This window comes from Tamandua tetradactyla, chromosome 7, assembly GCF_023851605.1.
Source record: "Tamandua tetradactyla isolate mTamTet1 chromosome 7, mTamTet1.pri, whole genome shotgun sequence".
Lineage (NCBI taxonomy): Eukaryota > Metazoa > Chordata > Mammalia > Pilosa > Myrmecophagidae > Tamandua > Tamandua tetradactyla.
In genome coordinates, this window is record NC_135333.1 from 127,005,658 (window position 1) to 127,025,626 (window position 19,969).

General features: G+C 37.5%; 1 protein-coding gene across 3 annotated transcripts; it reads right to left on the minus strand.

The window, feature by feature from the left end:
- Positions 1-790: 790 nt before the first annotated feature.
- On the minus strand, positions 791-19,896 carry LOC143642624 (uncharacterized). 3 transcript variants are annotated; one of them, XR_013155759.1, is made up of 3 exons: positions 19,641-19,896; positions 18,979-19,061; positions 791-1,194 (listed from the first exon to the last, which is right to left on the minus strand). XR_013155759.1 is itself a non-coding variant. In XM_077111244.1 (2 exons), exons 1-2 carry the CDS (start codon positions 19,845-19,847, stop codon positions 940-942), a joined length of 462 nt encoding a protein of 153 aa, XP_076967359.1. In that variant the 5' UTR covers positions 19,848-19,896; the 3' UTR covers positions 791-939. The 3 variants fall into 3 exon arrangements, 1 of the variants encoding a protein (XP_076967359.1); XR_013155760.1 differs by lacking the exon at positions 791-1,194 and adding an exon at positions 15,772-17,374; XM_077111244.1 differs by lacking the exon at positions 18,979-19,061.
- Between the last annotated feature and the right edge of the window lie 73 nt (positions 19,897-19,969).

Sequence of the window (19,969 nt, forward strand, 5' to 3'; positions counted from 1 at the left end):
CTGATTGGAAAAGGCAGAAGGTAAAGCCCTAGAGCTAGGTAGCATGACAGCTGGATTAACACATAATGTCATGAAGTTGCATAAAGTCTCCTCAGGTGAATGTAAGGCATGTAATGTAAGAGGATGCAAGGGAGTCCTTTCCTAAGGGGCTGGCCTGATGGCAGTAAATTGGAGTCAGCCTAAAATACCAGGCATGATTGTGAAGGAAGATGAGGTATCATGAGAAAGAAACTTATTTTCAGAGTGAAAAAGGCAGTTAAAAAATAACAAAAGGACAAATCATTGATTGCAAAGGGCTGGAGGGATGGGATTGGCCACTTGATTGTGTGGGGGTGGTTACAGGACAGTAAATATTTGTCAACTGTCAGAGAATGATATGTCCTAAAAACTTGAATTTTCCTGGGGGTAAATTATACCTCATTGAACTTGAGTTAAAAAAAATTAAATGAACAAGATTCACTTAGAAAGGTTAGCAAGTTAATAGAAGTAGAAAAACATATATGCTAAGTGACTCAACCCATAAAAGTTTAAAGTATAGCAAGTGAATTAAGAGTTGACCAGAGTTTAGAAGGAGGAGGGGGCTAGGAAATTGCACATGCATTTGATATTTTTTATTGCAGGCTTAGTGATATTGTGTGTTCCTTACACAGAATTTTACCTGGCTCTTATATTGAATGAGAATGGAGAAGGCAGAGAATCAGGAAGAATGTGCTTGGTTTACATTTCCTTATTTGTTTCTAAACTGACATTTCACAGAATAGGTTCTCCAGAAGAAAACAAGGAGACTGAGTTTAGAGAACAAGATGTTTATTAGAGATCAAAGCTAATAGAGAGAGGGGGAAGTAAGAAAGATTCGGCAGAGGAAGAAATCAAATTGTGATACAGGCCCAGTGAGGCCTTGGCCAACACACGATGGAGCTCTCGAGAGAGCATTGCTTGTCAAGGTGTCCAGTGTTGGGAACAAATGGCCAGGTCATTACACCTTAATTGATCACTGGATGCAAAAGAAGCACTTGCTGCAGCTGAGGCTGGATCTGAAGGAGCAGACAGTGGAGACTGTATGCTGACTACACTCCCCTCAGCAGGTCTTTCTTCGAACAGGATTTGGGTAGTGTTCACACCATTGCCACTGGAATCTACTTCTCCATATATGTTCAAGGAGCAGCTCTTCCAGGAGTCGGTGGGCCTTAATTCCTAAAGGGAATAGGAGTGGGAAGTTAGTGAAACAAATGATAGCTGCCACTGCAATTGTATGTGGAGCCACAACTGATATTCCATTCTGATTTTCCTCTTTTATTATACATCCAGATTTCCTCACCCTCAGCTACAACCTCTGTTGCCTTCAGTGGTTTACTTGGTTGTGTGAATCAGACCCTCATTGTCAAGGGGCCTGAGTCCCTCATCACCACGCCCTTTTGAAAATGGGGTTGATGGGCCTGTACTTACTACCACGATAGGATGAAGGAGTATCAACAGATGCTCATGTGGACCACCTGAGTTCCAACTGTGTTCTTACCTGTACCCAACACGTGACAGCAGCCCTATTTCCTCCTGATGATCAGGTCAATTACCTCTACCAAATTATAATTGCTGTTCTTTCCTTTGGGTACAGGGAGCCAAGGAAACTAAAGTGTCCAGGCAATAGTCAGAACTAATTATTCAATAGGACATTTGCTGTGGCCCCTTGAAAAAGTGTGACCTCTTTGGAAACCAGTACTTCTAATGCTGCAGAACCCAGAGTTTTGGGAACAGTAATACAAAGTCATTGGAAGTAATGGTAAAGGGGACTGTGCCTCCTTCTACTCATTTGTTCTGGGACCCATGCATTCTTTATTTATTGGTTACAGTGCTATATAAAAGTCTTTGATTTAATGCATTTATTGCGAAAGTTGGCTCTCTCTTCCTTGTAGACTGTTGCCTTTGAGCTGGTGCCATATGCGCCTTCAGCAATCTATTCTAATGCCTCATCTGGCTAGAAACCTCTGAGTGTGGTAACCATAATGACTAAAAGATAATTTGGTCAAGGGTCTTAACTGGCAGCTTCTTTGTTGAAAACTATGTTTAGTCTGATGTGATGCAATGTGGAATCCTATGCCAGTGGGTCAAACACTCCATAAGACTTTGGATAATAATGCTGGCTGAGGCCCTGCATGCAGAAATGGCAAACTTATATCTAAAATGCATACCTATTCCTGTTTGAAGTGCTGGCTCTTCCAGGATTATAGGGGCCCAATGTAGTCAATGGGCCCTGGTTTAGTTTCTTAGACTACTTAAAGCAGATACCATGAAATAGGGTGGCTTAAACAATGAGGATTTATTCACTTAAGGTTTGAGGCCAACAAAATATTCAAATAATGGTGTCATCAAGATGATGCTTCCTTCCTGAACGTCAGCTGCTAGCAATCCTGGGCTTCTCCTCACATGGCAAAGTCTGCTGGTCTCTTCCTTCTCATCTGGGTTTCATTGCTTTCAGCCTCTTGTTTCCATGGATTTCTCTCTCTGTGTCTTATAAAGGACTCCAGTAAAAGGATTAAAACCCATCCAGATTGAGGTGGGACACACTTTAACTGAAATAACCTCATTAGAAGGTCCTACTTGCAATGGGCTCCACACTCACAGGGATAGATTAAATTAAAGAACATGTTTTTATGGGGTCCACACAGCTTCAAACCACCACAGCCCACTGAGAAATGGTGCCATATCAGGCCTCAGCATTGGTCTCTATTGTAGGAAGTTTGAATACTTAGCAGAGGCATTACCTAGACCAGCCTTGGTAAGTCAGAGTCCATGCATTCGAACCCATGCATAGCCTCCACCTCTGTCTTATGGCCACTTATTTTATGTGTCCTTCATATCTGCACTGGAGTGGCAGATGACAGATGCTGGTTGACATCAACCTTCTGGCCACTTTGGTATTTAGTGACTCTTCTGTGGGCGATGCTCCCTGCTGGGCATTAACATGTGATATAAACATCTTCATATTTTATGACCACTTCTCTTTGTCCATCCATATACCTCTAGTTCAGACATCTTTGTCCCTGATCTTTCAATCCACTTCCTTCCAGGCATCTGACCATTAGCCAGGCCATTTTTCACTGTCTATGATGGTGTATATATTCTCCCCTTGGGCCACATTTTGTTGACATAGAGTGGATGACCAGGTATACCACCTGAAGCTCTTCTCAGTAGCAAGATAGGTTTTCCTTTACCACTCTCTTTCAAGACTAGCCTGAGTAAGGCTGTAATGCAGCTATCTATGCCAAATCCACCCATCCATAAACCAATCTTTGTGTTTTATCTCCTCCTTCATATGACAATATGGGACTTATCATAAAAATATCGGTATGATTTAAGGGATGTGTGTTGATATAGAAGTTGTAAGTACTATGGAAGACTGGGTAACTGCTCACACAGCTTCTTGAGCCATCTAGCCCTACTCATGCTCCCTCTCAGACGTACTATTGCCATATTATAGTATATTGTTGCTGGGTCCACCTTACCTTATGATTTGGTAGGGTTGACAGGATCAAACTGATGATTGGCAAGTCAAGATGCATAGTCACTTGTCCCATGATGAGGCACTCTATTTTTACTAGTGCCCAATAGCTAGGAGTTGCCTTTCAAAAGATGCAAAATTCTAGGCTGCAGATGGCATGACCTTGCTGCAGAACCCCATAGACTATCTGTGTGATAGTCTCACTGGTGATTGCCACAAACCATTTCTCTACTCCTCATATCACCAAGCACAATAGGTCTTACAGGTACTTTTCTGGCTCTGGGCCCCAATCAAAGATGGCAAGTTTTCACATCCCTCAGTCTATGGGCCAAAGCAGTATATGTAGGTGTAGAATATGCTATGCTGCTTCCAGAATCCAAAGAGGTAAACAGATGGTATGCGTCCTTTCTAATGGTGGGGGATGCAAAGTGTAATAATTTATCATTACTTTGAAGGAGATATTCTGGTATACCACTAAACATTTTTGCAAAAATTTTACAAAAGTAGGAGACTTACGAATTTCATTGAGGATTTTTCTTCTCTCTCACTGGGGTGTATAGGTCTTATCCAGTTGCTCTAGTGTACTGGCTACCTCTTGTTCATCCAGCCTGATAATTATAATGGTATCAATGTAGTGGATCAATATGGTGTTCTGTGGGCTATCTAGATGATTGGATCTCTTTATACTATATCATGAGAGAGGGTAAGAGAGTTAGCAGAATCTTGGAGTAAAACACTTAATGAATACTGTTGGTCTTCCCTATCCAAGATGCACAATTAACTCCTGTGATTGGCATAGAAAATAATATATTTACTCAATCAGTGACCCCATACCCATGTGTCTAAGGCTGAATCAATCTGCTAGCAAAGATACCATAGTTAGCATGGCAGCAGCAATCAGGGATACTACTTGGTTGAGCTTGTGGAAGTTTACAATAATTCTTCAGAAATTATCCATATTCTATAGGTTCCAGTTCAGTGAATTAATTGAAAATATCATTGGGATCACCACTACTGACTCTTGTAGACCTTCAAGGGTAGCACTAATGTCCTTAACTGTCCCCTATTTAGTTTTGATTTAATATCTCGGCTGGAGGAAGGTGGAGTAGTTTCAGAGGCTTCCACATGGACTTTCCCATTATACTAACTTTTACTTTGCAGAAAGAGGATTCAATGTGGGAGCCAATCCAGTTTTCTAGTGTTTTAGAAATGATCATTGAATCAGTCTAGTGAACACACTTTAAGCTGGAACTTGACCAGTAGTCCATTTATTACCTGGAACTCATAAGTCTCAACTATAAGAAGGGGGTATGATGATGCTTTAGGTATCTAGGTGTCAATGCTAACTCATATACTCTAGCCACCATTCCTCACACAATCTTGATATTGCCCTTTCCCAAGGAAATGTATACAGACAGGTTCCTTTGGAGAAGGACTGGGGAAATCGTTAAACTATAATTGCTATTGTGTTGCAGGGTTGTTACTCCTAGGAAATCAGCTACTTCTGCAGTCAAAGGATTCTAGTTGTAAAAACTGGCTCAAAGACAAGAAAAAATCTGAATAAAATGAAAACTGACCACTCTTCTTTGATCCTTTAGAGAACTGAGGACACAGGGCAAACCACCACCCTGGGAACTGGGAAAAATGAGTAAATACAGAGAATCAAAGATGATGGGGACCAGATACTGCAGCTGGAGCCAACAATGAGGCTTTGACCTGATATGGCCTGTCTGGGCTTCAACAAAAAGTACCAGGCATGCTAAAAGGCAAATAAAACAAAACAAAACACAGTCTGAAGCAATAGAGAAAACATCAGAGTGAGAAAATAATGCAGAGCCTTTGAAATTATCAGACTGGATATTTAAAATAACCATAAGGTCTCTAATGGATAAGCATGGACAACATGCGAAGAATCAAAACGAAATGCAAGAAACAACAAACACTGTAACAAAAATGAAGAATGTGTTTGATGGGTTCATCAGTAAACTGGACACAGTCAAGGGAAGAAACAGTGAACTTGAAGATATGTCAATAGAAACTTTCCAAACTGAAATGTAAAAAGAAAGAGAATAAAAAAAAAAAAAATGGAACAGGCTTTCCAAGTACTGTGAGACAATTACAAAAGGTATAACATTTGTGTATAGGGAACACCGAAAGGAGAGGGAAGAAGGAAAGGAAGAGAAGAAATATTTGAAGAACTGAGAATTTTTCAAAAGTAATGAAAGACGCTAAACAACGGATCTAGGAAGGTCAAAATACATTAAACAGGATAAACACCCCCCACCCCCACCCCCAAAATCTATACCTAGATATATCACATTCAAACTGTGAAAAATCAAATACAAAGAAAATCTTGAAAGAAGCCAGAGGGAGTAAAGACAGTTTACCTGCAGAGAAACAAGGATACGCATTTTATCACACTTCTTCAGAAATCAGTCAAAGAAGAGAGTGGAGTGAAATACTGAAAACATTGAAAGAAAAAAAAAACACAGTCAACAGTTCTGAATCCAATGAAATGATCCTTCAAAAGTGAAACAGAAATAGACTCTCAGACAAACAAAAAATGAGGGAATTTATCAACAGGACCTGGCTTGTAAGAAATGGTAAAAGCAGCTCTTCAGAGATAAGAAAAATGAAGTAGGTCAGAAGACATGAAGGTCTCCATAAAACAGGAAGAACATTTCGTAATGAATAAATGCAGGTTTGTCAGAACTCACCTGGGAAACTCTTTGGGCCTGGTATTTTATTGAGTACTTTCATTATTTTCTATATTATTTCCACTTAAATAATCTGCTTTTCTAAATTTTTTGTTGTCAGTTTTGACATTCTGTTTTCCTAGAAATTATGTGTTTCATCAAGCTTTTTAATTTATTTCCATGGGATAAAAAATATTAAACTCTTACGAATCTTTTAACTTCCTCTGATTTTTTTTTTTTACTTTTTTATTGTATAGTATAACATATATACAAAGCAAAGAAATAAAAAAGCAATAGTTTCAAAGCACTCTTCAAAAGTGGTTACAGGACAGATTCCAGAGTTTCTCATAGGCTACCATACAATTCTCTCAGATTTTTCCTTCTAGCTACCCAGAGTATAGGAGGCTAGAAGGCTTTAATACTTTTTTATCATCACAATTGACTTTTTTCCCCCTTTTTTTGTGAACAATAACACATATACAAAAGAGCTATAAATTTCAAAGCACAGCACCACAATTAGTTGTAGAACATATTTCATACTTTGATATGGCTTACAATTTCACAGTTTTAGGTTTTTACTTTTAGCTACTCTAAAATACTGGAGACTAAAAGAGGTATCAATTTAATGATTCAGCATTCATATTCATTTGTTAAGTCCTGTCTTCTATGTATAATTCCACCATCACCTTTGATCCTTCCATACCTCTCTTTGGAGTTGTTTGGGCTATGGCAATTCCAAATTTTTGAAATTGGAAGGGTCTGTCACTAATATGGGGTAGGGAGATGGAACTATCTGACGTTCTGGAGAGGCTGGACTAGGTTTCAGGACTTATCTGGACCAGGGACCCATCTGGAGGGTGTAAGTTTCTGGAAAGTTACTCTAGTGCATGAACCCTTGCAGAACCTTATATATTGCCCTAGGTGTTCTTTAGGATTGGCTGGAATGGTTCTGGTTGGGGGTTGGCAGGTTATGATAGGTAGCAAGGTCTACCTGAAGCTTGTGTAAGAGCAACCTCCAGAGTAGCCTTTCTTGACTCTATTTGAACTCTCTCTGCCACTGATACTTTATTAATTCCACTTCTTTTCCCCCTTTTGGTCAGAACATAATTGTTGATCCCATGGTGCCAGGTCTGGATTCATCCCTGGGAGTCATCTCCCACGTCTCCAGGGAGACTTTCACCTCTGGATGTCATGTCCCATCTAGGAGGGAGGGCAATGATTTCATTTGCAGAGTTAGGCTTAGAGAGACTGAGTCCACATCTGAGGGACAACAGAGGTCCTCCAGAAGTAACTCTTAGGCATGTCTACAGGTAGTCTACCTACCTAAATTTTGCAAGAGTAAACCTCATGATTGAGGGCATGGCCTATTGATTTGCATATCCCTAAAGTTTGACACAGTATCAGGAGATTCCCTGATGGTAAGATTTAATAGTTTCATATTCTTTCTTCCCTCCCTCAAGGGACTTTCCCAATACTTTTTGATTATCTGGTTAATATACTCTAGGATGTTTCCAGGCATTACAATAATCTATGCAGGATTAAAGGACCTCTTTCTTATTCTGTGCTTCCTATGTTTCAATTGCTCAAATTGAGCTATACAGATAGGTTGAATTAGATTATGCACTACAAAAAATTTCAGTTCCAGATCAAATAAACCTTTCTTCCATTGGTCTCAATGAGTACGTGTGGTTCTATTATATAGACACTGTCTTCCTTATCCCTATGTTCTGAATTGCGTTAACCCCAACCCGTTTGGCTTCATTCTTATCTCTAAATATCAGATTATATATATAAAACAGCCTCTCAAAATCCAGAAATAATAATCACCACTTGGGACTTAATAAGTCTGCCCTAAACGCTTATAATCTAGGCCCTTGTTTTCTTACAAGCATTTTCTAAAGGTGACCATACCATTGTTTTTTTATTTTGGGTTTATTTTGTCTCACCAAATGTCCCACATGTTCATTCACATCGTTGCTTGCCTCATGACATTGTTCCTTTTTGTAGCAGCACAATCTTCGTTCATAAGTATACACCATCTTTCGCTAATCTACTTCTTAGTCAGTGCATCCTTCAGTCATCTGCATTCATTAGGCATCATGCACAGGGTCCAAAGACCACAGTCATTCAACATTCTCAATTTTAGATAGTTTATTGTTCCCAAGAGACAGAAAACCAATAAACATACCCTTGCCAAATAGGAAATCTAAACCTCCTCTTAACTCTTGCCCCTCCCCCCATTGTTTACCTCTGCTGTTGCTGTGGTAGTGCTGATGGTTTCCTTTCAAACACAGTTCGTAACATGCAATAGCAGTTTTCCCCCTGTAGCCTGGACTTAAACACTCTTTATACAAGAATCATATCTTTGAAGTAATTTTTTTGAGAATTCATTCATATTTCTAGTGTGAATCAGTGGGACACATAAGTCTATACAACCCCTTTCACTCTTCATCTTTAATATGATAATACTACTTCTAGATCCATTAGAGAATCACCTTCGCTCCTATCTATTTCCTTACATTGGAGTTCAACTTCATTAGCTAACGGTTCACCCATCTCTAGCTGCTTATGTATCCCTAAATTCCCTGTCTTCTGTATTATAAGCCTCTGATTATACTTTCATGCCGGTCATAAAAGTGGAATCAAACAGTATCTATCCTTTTGTGTCTGGCTATTTTCACTCAGCATTTTGTCCTCAAGGCTCATCCATACTGTCATGTGCTTCAGAATGTCATTTTGTCTTACTACTGCATAATATTCCATTGTATGTATATACCACATGTTGTTGATCCACTTGTCTGTTGATGGGCATTTGGTTTGTTTCCATCTTTTGGCTACTGTGAATAATGCTGCTATGAACGTCAGCATGTAAATGTCTGTTGTGTCGTTGCTTTCAGCTCTTCTGGGTATATACCAAGTAGTGCTATTGCCGGATCATAGGGCAGCTCAATATTTAGGTTCCTAAGGAACCGCCAAACAGACTTCCATAGTGGCTGCACCATTATACATTCCCACCGGCAGTGCATAAGTGTCCCAGTTTCTCCACATCCTCTCCAACATTTATAATTTCCTGTCTGTTTAATAGCAGTCATTCTTATAGGTGTGAGGTGGTATCTCATAGCAATCTTGATCTGCATTTCCCTTATAGCCAGTGAAAATGAGCATCTCTTCATGTGCTTTTGAGCCATCTGTATTTGCTCTTCAGAAAAATGCCTATTAATATCTTTTCATATCTTTAGCCCATTTTATAATTAGATTGTTTGTTCTTTTGTTCTTGAGTTGTATGATTTCTTTCTACATACAGGAAATCAAACCTTTGTCTGATAATGTGATTTCCAAATAGTCTCTCCTATTGAGTTGGCTGCCTTTTCACCTTTTTGACAAAGTCTTTTGATGTGCAGAAACATTTGATTTTGAAGAGTTCCCATTTATCTATTTTTTCTTTTGTTGCTTGTGTTTTGGGTATAAAGTTTAGGAAGTTACCTTTTATTACAAGGTCTTGAAGATGTTTCCCTACATTTTCTTCTAGAAGCTTTATGGTACTAGTTCTTATATTTAGGTGTTTGGATTTCCCATGAATATTATAATTGTTTTCCTTATCATTTCTTTTTCCTTTTTGCTCATTGTATATTCTCTTTAAAATGAGATCAGCTAGTAATTTGCATATTTAAACTTTTTAAAAATTTGCTTTTGCATTAATTTATTAGCCATATTTTGCTGTGTTTGCAACTCCTTTACTTCTTTTAACTTTAGTAATTCTTTCTAATTTCTTTTGTTTTCTTCCATTATTCTTTGTCTAAGTTTTTTTTTGTTATGGGCAGGCACCAGGAATTCAACCCGGGTCTCTGGCATGGCAGGCGAGAACTCTGCCTGCTAAGCCACCATGGCCCGCCCTGTCTAAGTTTTTAAGAATGATGTTTAAATTATTTGGTTTCATTCTTTCTTTTTAAACCCCAAATTTTCTTCTAATATCACTTTAGCTGTATCCCATAGAGTCTGATAAATAATGATTTTTTTATCATTGTTGTATAAAAATTCTACGTTTACAATTTGAACTTCCTTTGTGGTCAAAGAGTTAAAAGTTGAAAGTTTCTTTTAAATTTTTAGTCCCAACCCCCTTTTTAAATCTTTGTTATTATGAGTTTATTTGCATTCTGTTAATAGAATGTTTGCTCCACTATTTCTATCTTTGAAAATAAAATGATAAGGGGCAAAGACCACTCACTTGGGAAAGAATAATCTATTCATCAGATGGTGCTGGGAAAGCTAGATCTCCATTTGCAAAAGAATGAAGGTGGACCCCTACATCATACCATATATGATAATCAACTCAAAATTGATCAAAGACTTAAATGTAAGCACAAGAAATAACAAAGTCCTAGAGGAAAACATTGGGAAGCATATTCAGGACTTTCTGTAAGGCAATATTTTCTTAAACTTTATACACTATGCACATTTAACAAAAGAAAAAAAATAAACAGGACTTCATCAAAATGAAAAACCTGTTTGTGCTTTAAAGGACTTTATCAAGAAAGTAAAATGACAACCTATACAATAGGAGAAAATATTTAGAAAACACATACTAATAAAGGTTTAATATCCAGAATATATAAAGAAATCCTTCACCTCAGCAACAAAAAGGCAAATAACACAATTTAAAAATGGGTAAAACGGATGGTGCAATGGTGGCTCCGTGGCAGAATTCTCGCCTGTCATGCCAGAGACCTGGGTTCGATTCCTGGAGACTGCCCATGCAAATAAATAAATAAATGAATAAAAAACAATGGGTAAAAGATTTTAATAGACATTCCTTTAAAGAAGATATATAAATGGCCAAAACAGCACATAAAAATATGCTCAGTACCATTAGCTATTAGAAAAATGCAAATCAAAATCACAATGTGATATGCTTCATACCTTCTAGAATGGCTACTTAAAAAAATGGAAAATTACAAGCATTGAAGAAGATGTGGAGAAATAGGAGCACTCATCATTTGCTGGTGGGAATGTAAAATAGTGCAGCCACTGTGGGAGACAGTTTGGCAGTTCCTCATCAAGTTAAGTATAGAATTGGCCCAGCAATCCCACTTTCAGGTATATAACCAAAAAAACTGAAAGCAGGGACTTGAACAGATATTTACACACCAGTGTTCATAGTGGCATTATTCACAATAGTGAAATGATGGAATCAACTCATGTCTATCAACTATGAATAGATAAACAAAAAGTGAGCTATATACACAATAAAGTATTATTCAGCCACAACAATGTGGACCAAGAATACAAACATGTCTAAATTTGGTACATAATTCAATCTACTACAGAGGCCAGACAGAAAAGAAAATATATCCTATCATTTCATTTATGTAATCTTTTAAAGTAGGCAGATGAATACATAATGGTAAAAATCACATTAGTAATTGCCTGGGGTAAGGGGAAGATTGAAGCAAAAATGATATGAGAGAATTTTCTGGGATGCTGAAAATGCTCCATATCTTGATTGTGCTAGGGTTAAATGGATATGTAAATTTGTCAAAACTCACTGAACTGAACACCTAAGATGCGTGCATTTTAGTGTATGTTAATTATGTTCCAATAAAGTATTTAAAATGAAATAAAACTGGTATATGACAAAGAAATCCACAATTTCTGTTTGAGTGTTTGGCATCATGGAAGAAAGCTCACTCTCCCTCATGAAGGCTCCTTGAGAAGAACTCTATATGTGAATTTTTTTTTTTTTTGTAAATTTATTCCACTGAACAGCTTTTAAGGTGGGGGGTGACCTAAACTCCAAAGTAGCATCAGAACACATGCTGAAAAATACCAAGCTTGGCTAATAATGTGCACTTTTAATTCACATATGACAATAATGATATTCTCTACCTAAAGCACGGAATACATTCAGGTGGTTATTCAAAGAATTAGCAGATAAACATTAGGGTTCTCCAGGATGACAGCTTTCATGGGTGACTGCAGTTTCTCCAATTAATGCCAACTAAGGCAAACAAACGCTGCACAATCCCACACATTTCTTTATCTTTCAGAGGAGCCAAGATTGTGTCCTCAATATCAGATATGCTACTACCTGAGAGAGCATAAAACTGGTGGCATAGAGTAGGAGTAATCTGGAGTTTACAGCAAGGGTCCAGCAGAGCTGCCATGTTATTTGGCATTTCTCCTAATGTACTGACCAGGAAGTAAGCCGCTGTAAAGAGCTTGTGGTTGCTGGCCACGTCCTCCTGCCCTGGGCTCGCACCCTACACACTGTACTCCACCAGTTGCAAGAAAGCTGTGAGGCCCTGATGCTCTAGGGGCTCCAACTTCTCTAGCACTGCCATTGGAGTTGCAAGGCTGCTGACCACATCATCAAATACTCTTTCCAAGACTACATAAATAACAGATGTGCATCATCATCAGTGACCTGCCACATCTTTTCTTTAAAATTCTGCCAGTGATTCGCATCTGTTACTCAGTTCATGCAGTCAACAAAGTGTGCAGTTATATTGTCTCCTTGTCAGATATTTTACAAAAGTGGGTAACCGAAAGAGATAATTGGCCAACAAAGGTGAAAATGTAGCAAAGAAAGGTAATAACGTTGGAAATGAAGTTTGAATGAACTTACATGGAGTTAGAGAAGAAATAGCTGATCATGGAAACTTGACACTGCTGCCATTGTACAGACTCTAATATGTAGCCAGAGGAAGTGAAAACAAACTACATATATGAAGAAAGTGATTGTGATGAAAGGATGACTATGTCCCAGAGGAAGTGATGCTGGCAAAAAACCTCACATTAAAGGAACTCTTACAGATATTTCACAAGACTGAAAGTGTAAAAGATAAAATGTTGGAAATTGAACCGACTTAAAAGGAGTATGACAGTTCGCCGAGATAAAGGAAAAATGCATACTCAAGACCATAATTTATTTGATAAAAAAAGAATATAAGCACATTTTTGTTAAAACTATTTTTGATTATTTCTTCAATGAAATACGTTAATTCTCAATATTTCTAGTGTTTTAAATTACAGCATATTTAAAGTGTTTTATTAATTTTCTCATTCTCTTTTGTACTTATAATTGATGATTTTTAATATTTTGAAAAAAGTCATAGAAAAGTCATAATGATTGCCATTTATTATTAATATTGCTTTGCATGGCTATTTTTATCGCTCCAAACTACAATGCAAACCAAGGACAGCCTATAGCTGAGAACAGTGTCTGACTTCAGGGAAAATTAATTTTGATACAACTGAGTGTTGAGTGTTTAAAACTGTTTAGGAAATAACTATCAAAATACATATATATTTCTTCTCTCTAGCCATTCCTCAAATAAAAAATTAAATATTTTAGTGTTGCAAATCTTTTATCATTTAGATCACATACACATTCTTGATGAAAATTTGTTCTGGGTGGGGGAACGGTGAAAAAATCTTAATTATTTTTAGATATAAAGCACAGGTATATACACTGTATATAAACAGATATACATACACCTGTGGTATTAAAATTTGGGAGAGCCGGTTGATCAGGATAAAGAAGGTCTAAAAAAGACTCCTTAAGGGGATGGTGATGAAAAAAAAATGGAGAAACACTGGTGGAGACATAGAGTATAAACAATTTTTTTAGAAATTGAATAAAACGAAACACTGCAAAATTGGTACTTCGGTCTCTGCCAACGCCAGAATCTCTTCTTTTTGGTGACTAGATTTAGCAATTGTAAATTAGAGGCATTCAAGTTTGATCCTGCAATCAGGTTCTGACCAGCATCTACTTCTGTAAGAAAATTCCCTGTGGCCATGGCACACATTTTGAGCGCTCGGCACCCGAGGTCATAAGAGAAAGAGAAGCATCCCTGCTGTCTGACCTGGTACTATCAGCTGGGCTCTGGTATTGCAATGACCTGGCCTGGCACCCCCACCTAGGATCCTGGTGTCTTCCCACACCAGCCGGACAGCCCAGGCAGCCTGGTTCCCAGCAGTCACCCGCCTGAGTGGAGGAGACCCTTGCGGCATGGGGCGGCCCAGGGCTGGGGGCGCTAGGTCTTTTTTTTTTGGCATGGGCAGGCACGGGGAATCGAACCTTGGTCTCCAACATGGCAGGCAAGAATTCTGCCATCCCCTTAAGGAGTCTTTTTTAGACCTTCTTTATCCTGATCAACCGGCTCTCCCAAATTTTAATACCACAGGTGTATGTATATCTGTTTATATACAGTGTATATACCTGTGCTTTATATCTAAAAATAATTAAGATTTTTTCACCGTTCCCCCACCCAGAACAAATTTTCATCAAGAATGTGTATGTGATCTAAATGATAAAAGATTTGCAACACTAAAATATTTAATTTTTTATTTGAGGAATGGCTAGAGAGAAGAAATATATATGTATTTTGATAGTTATTTCCTAAACAGTTTTAAACACTCAACACTCAGTTGTATCAAAATTAATTTTCCCTGAAGTCAGACACTGTTCTCAGCTATAGGCTGTCCTTGGTTTGCATTGTAGTTTGGAGTGAGCCACCACCACACGGCCCACTACGTGTCTTTTTGAAATATGTTTCTGAATCTTTAGATAAACCTTTAACTAAATAATTAGGATGGTCTATTTCAGTTTAGACGGACAAAACATGAAGACTATCACAAAGAAAACAAATATTCCAATATTTTATACTGACATAATTATTTGGAGAGTATTATAGCATTTGCAGTGTAATCAGCCTGAAAATTAAGGAAAAGATGTATTGCCCACTTAAGGGAACCACTACTTTCATCTAAAGGGTTTAGCACAGTGCCTGGCATATGATTGTTGCATAATAAATATGTCATGAATGAATGAAACTCAATGAAAATAAACATTCTGATGCTATCACTGGATTCCATGACTCCATACCTCATTGACAAAGGAAATTCTGGTAGACTTAAAAAAAAAAACACAATCAATATACCTTAGGTGACCACCAATATTGCTGGGCTCCAAGTTAAATCACAGGGCTAAAGAACAGAGGCACATTCAGTACAAACAAATATAACTGAAATGTATTAAACATAACAGATCTCATAAAGACTGGTTTTAGGTAAAAATCTACAAGTAATAGTTCAAGATCACAATCAGAAGACACCCATTAAAATGAACTAAGATTAAGAAATTTTAATTAGTATGATATAGCAAATAGCACAAAACAAATAGGTAGTTTTTGTCACTCCTTGGCAAACGGAAAACAGAAAAACACCTCCTGAACAAAACAGCAATATGGCCTTAATTTTAAGCAAAGAAATAAAGCAAAGGCAGCTTAAAATCCAACTTGTTGAGAAGCAGGCTGTTCTGAATAATGTGAGTCCAACTGTCCTGTGACCTATGTGATATTATGTAAACGCAAACAATGACTAAACCTCAAGGACATTCCAGGTATATAACAAGTTACACTGGGTTACAAGTTAAGTCTGTAATTTAAAGTCATATTTTGTAAAGCATCTTGATTAATACTGTTATCCAAAATATGAGAAGTAAACAGTATTTTTAGTTTAATAGAAATAACTATACCATATATAAGTATTTTCTTCACTTAAGATTATGCATAAATTTCATGGATCTTTGTATCTTTGAAGGGCTTGCTAGCATAAGAGAATTTTAGAATGAGAAGCTAATTATTAAGGTCCCTAAATAAAAGCTTAAGATCAGACAGGTTAAATAACCATCCAAGATCACACATACAGGAAAAACCACTATAGCTGACATTCCTTGGTACCATATTCAGCCATAATTGATTCATTCAACAAAATTCATTGAGGATGAAATATTTATAAGCCACTGTTTATAAGATCCCTGTATTAAGTTCACGATTTATGATTAAAGTTTTTAATCCAATTTTCTAATTTTATGATTTTGGAATTACTAGAATAGTCAGATGAAGGCATCAATACAATACTTATTAGGTTCCATTAAGCCTATTTTATGGTGAATATTAAAATGTAAAATTAAAAAAACACCAATGGACAGTACTTTTAATACAGATTCCATGAACAGATTTGCTGAGACCCCAAAATCATTTATTTTGATAAAAAGCCTATCTATGATATTCTATTGTTATTGAAAGCCACACCATACAGCAATGTACAATATGATTGTTTTCCTTTTCTTATCATTTGTAAACTCAGACTAGATTTGCATTCTCCTTTTATGGGAGGCTTCCATAAAAGAAATTTTCAATGTAACCTATATAACTTAAAATATAAATCTAGAAGCAATAGAAAGAGTTATTTTATACTTTGTACTGTCTATGAAACCAAGCCACAACAACTGTATTCACAGCTGCTAGCCAGCTAAAATCTTGGGCACAGAAGGTTGTCACTGGATGGCAGGTACAGGTTGGTTTTCACTCAAGTTGAGGAACTCTATTAGAATATAGAATATATTCTCAATATTCTATTGAGACATTTGATTTTGCATCCTTAATTAAAACCAACCTATCGTGTATGTTCTACGCACATACATTACACGCAAACCTACTTTGGTCCAACAGAGTCTTGCCATGAGAAAACTGTTACATCAATTTTTGGTGGTCAGAATATATATTTTAGGCTTGGCTTAAGAACACAGTGTATTTTCATAAACTCCAAATATCTCTTTGGGTCTTTATGCCTTTATGATTTATAATCTTATTAAGCAACACCTTATATTGGTTAGAATAGACTAGGCTATGCCCTGGTGACAAATAAAGCACGAAATCTTGTTAAGACAATAATGGTTTCTTGCTTACACAAAGCCCAGTACAAGTCAAGTGGTCTTTTTTCTCTTTCTTTAAACTTTTAGGGACTCGTCTTGTAGCTACTCCATCTGAAACGTGTGACCACCAAGGGTACCCTGGCAGGGAAAGGGAGGAATGAAGGAGGCACACTGGCTCTTAATTGCCTTTGCCCAGAGATGACATCTGCCACCATTATTCATAATTAGGTAGAATTAGTCATATGCCCCCAATGTAACTGCAATGGAAATATAGAGTGGCAGATTATGGATATTATGAGAACTGACAATTCGTGCCATATATCTATTGCCTAAGGTCACACTATCATCTTTTTCCTTCATTCAGCATACATTATTGATTACCTTCTTTTTGGAAGAAATTGTGCTGGGTGCTGGTGGATACAGGTCAGAAATGTCATCTTTAACCTCAAATAGCCTAAGAGACTGGGGAGACAGTTACATAAAATAATATTATAATAAAACTATAATGTGAGACAGAGAGGAAATGCCCTGAATAGAGTCATAAATCATGTTCTATTTGCAGGAGTAGAAAGGAAGATGGGATTAATTCTTATTGAAGAAATCCTTGAAATGCTACAGAAGTGACAGCATAGCTGGGCCTTAATGGAAGTTCAGACAAGTTTGATATGGAGGACAGAGGGGGGAATGAGAAAAGAAACATGCTATGGAGAAGAATGAAGAGAGAATAGGAACCTGGATTATGAATCTGTGGGTATAAAGTGACAGATGAGTCAGTGACCAAAACAGGGCCACAAGTTTGGTTATTACTTATTAGTTTATATACTACATACGTATTTACTGGCTTATTCATTGGTGGAGCATGAGACACTAGAATACTGAGTATATCGCTCTACTTTGTTTTCCCCAAAGTTATTTCATTTTATGGGTTAGAAATCAAGGAAAAATTTTTACCAGAGCATTCCAAATTCTAATCAAATTGTTTGCTTTTTCCTCAAATTGTATTTTTTCTCAATTTCCAAACAATATTAAGACTACATTTCATAGGATAAACTGGATTTTTTACACCTAATTCTTCAGATTCCTTTCTGTTCCAGGGAAATATTTATTTAGCATGTCTAGTTAAAGCATCAAGGTGATTTAGAAACGAGTCCCCAAATACTAACTTTAAGGCAGTAGATAATTGGATTAAGATTTTAATTGTTTGAAAAACAAGACTTACAACAACAACAAAGGTTATGATATTATGGTATGAATAGTGGTGTTTGGGAGCTGGATTAAATAAGCCAAGAATCATGGCCAATAAAGAAAAAATCAGAGAAGGAAAATGGAGCATAGGGTCAAAATTCAGGAAATGAATGGTCTTTCTTCTTCCTCTTCTTTAAAAAGAAATAAATGTGGTGAGGGGACAGGAAAAAGGTAAATAACAAATGCTTGAGAACATGACCTTGAAATATGTAGTTTTTACACTGCTTTCCTCCCAAGTTTAAGTATTACTTAATATTCTTTTTTGGGGGGGTAATACAAATGCAATGCTTATAGTCATTGCTATAATTATCAAATGACTATTATGCCTTATACAAATGCCTACTTATCCATTTTTTAGCTTTTAAAAATTTACAAGATTTTCTAGAACTTTTTTGCCTTTGTGCTTTAGTTTCTAAATTGCTTCTTTCTTTAAAACTCTCTCAAAGTTTCTGAAATTATTAATAGCCATCATTTATTCATCTCCTTTTATGTGCCAGACAATTTGCACACATCATCTCTTGTAAATTGTACGACAGCACTGAAAAGGTGATATTTCTAATTTAGCTACAGAAGGTAAAATTCAAATTTCGTTCAGGCATACAGGCTGGCTGTGGTGTACTTAAGACACTAATTATGAATGTGGCTGGATAACTTAACTTCTCTATATTTGTTTCCAAGTTTGTAAAATGTGAATCCTCATAGTAGTATCTAAAAGGGTTAGTGTGGGTATTAACTGAGATAATCAATGCATGTGCTTAGAATAGTGCTTGACAATATAAGAACTTAATAAATTTTATTAATATTACCACTACTATTATTACCGTTTCGAATCTGAGTCCCTCGGGTTTCAAAGCTCAGGTCATTTCCATTAAATAATCTTGGCTTCTTATAAATGATTTAACCCCTAGATTAAAAAAAAAGTTTTTGGGAAGTTGTATTATCTAGGATTGACACAGCATTTAATCTTTTTTGCTTTTTTTTAAGAACAAGAACATGGGGAAATGCCAGCTATTTGGTAGACAAACTGCAGTAACAGTTCTCGAATCCAAATCCACGTTTATTCCTCTGGACAGTTTCTTTTTCTCTAAATAACAATTTAAACATAGATACATAAAGGTCCCAATCTGCAGTTACTCAATGAAAGGAAGGATTTATAAATGACTTTTATCCATTTCTTTCTTATTTTCAAGTTCTCCATGTGCTGTTTCCTATACCCATCCCCCCATGGTGTTAACTACCCCCCCCCCCCCTTTAGTGATTTGTTTGGTGAAATAATCCCCAACCCCTTTCCCTCCAAAGGCTTTAGTTATAAAATGGCCCAACGCTTTCTCCCCAAGTTCACCATGAGGAACTTCTAGAGGCCCTGTATTCTGCCAGGCTCCCCTCATTTTGCATGCTTTCCTCTCCTACAGGTTAAGTATCTCCTTAGGGTATCTAAACAGAGCCACCGCACACCTGGTTCCTAGGTTAGACGCCAAAGTACCTTGGACAAACGTGTGGTGACCGATCTGGAACAACAGATCTTTCTATCTGCCTTTTGGCTTTTTCTCTTGGTCACAACTAAAATCAGAAGTCGGGCGCCGGGAGCCACAGGAAAGTCGCCGCAATCGCGCTGACAGCCTCTCAGAGCATGCTCAGTCGGTCTGGAGTCACCCGGCGGCGACGGTGCACCAGCCCCCCTTTCCCCCATCCGCCACCCGCGCGGGCCGCCCGCTGGGCCGCAGCAGAGCCGGAGACGCTCGCCCCTGCCCCGCCCCGCTTCCCCCCGGCGCGCGCTCCCGGGCACCCACAAGGGCGTTCATCAGCCGCACC

What these genes read in the sequence shown, in the direction of transcription:
- LOC143642624 (XM_077111244.1), bottom strand. Translation starts at nt 19,847, where the DNA reads ATGGGGGAAAGGGGGGCTGGTGCACCGTCGCCGCCGGGTGACTCCAGA. An exon ending in TCACCACACGTTTGTCCAAG is followed by an intron (nt 1,195 to 19,640) that starts GTACTTTGGCGT and finishes TATTCCCTTTAG; the next exon opens with GAATTAAGGCCCACCGACTC.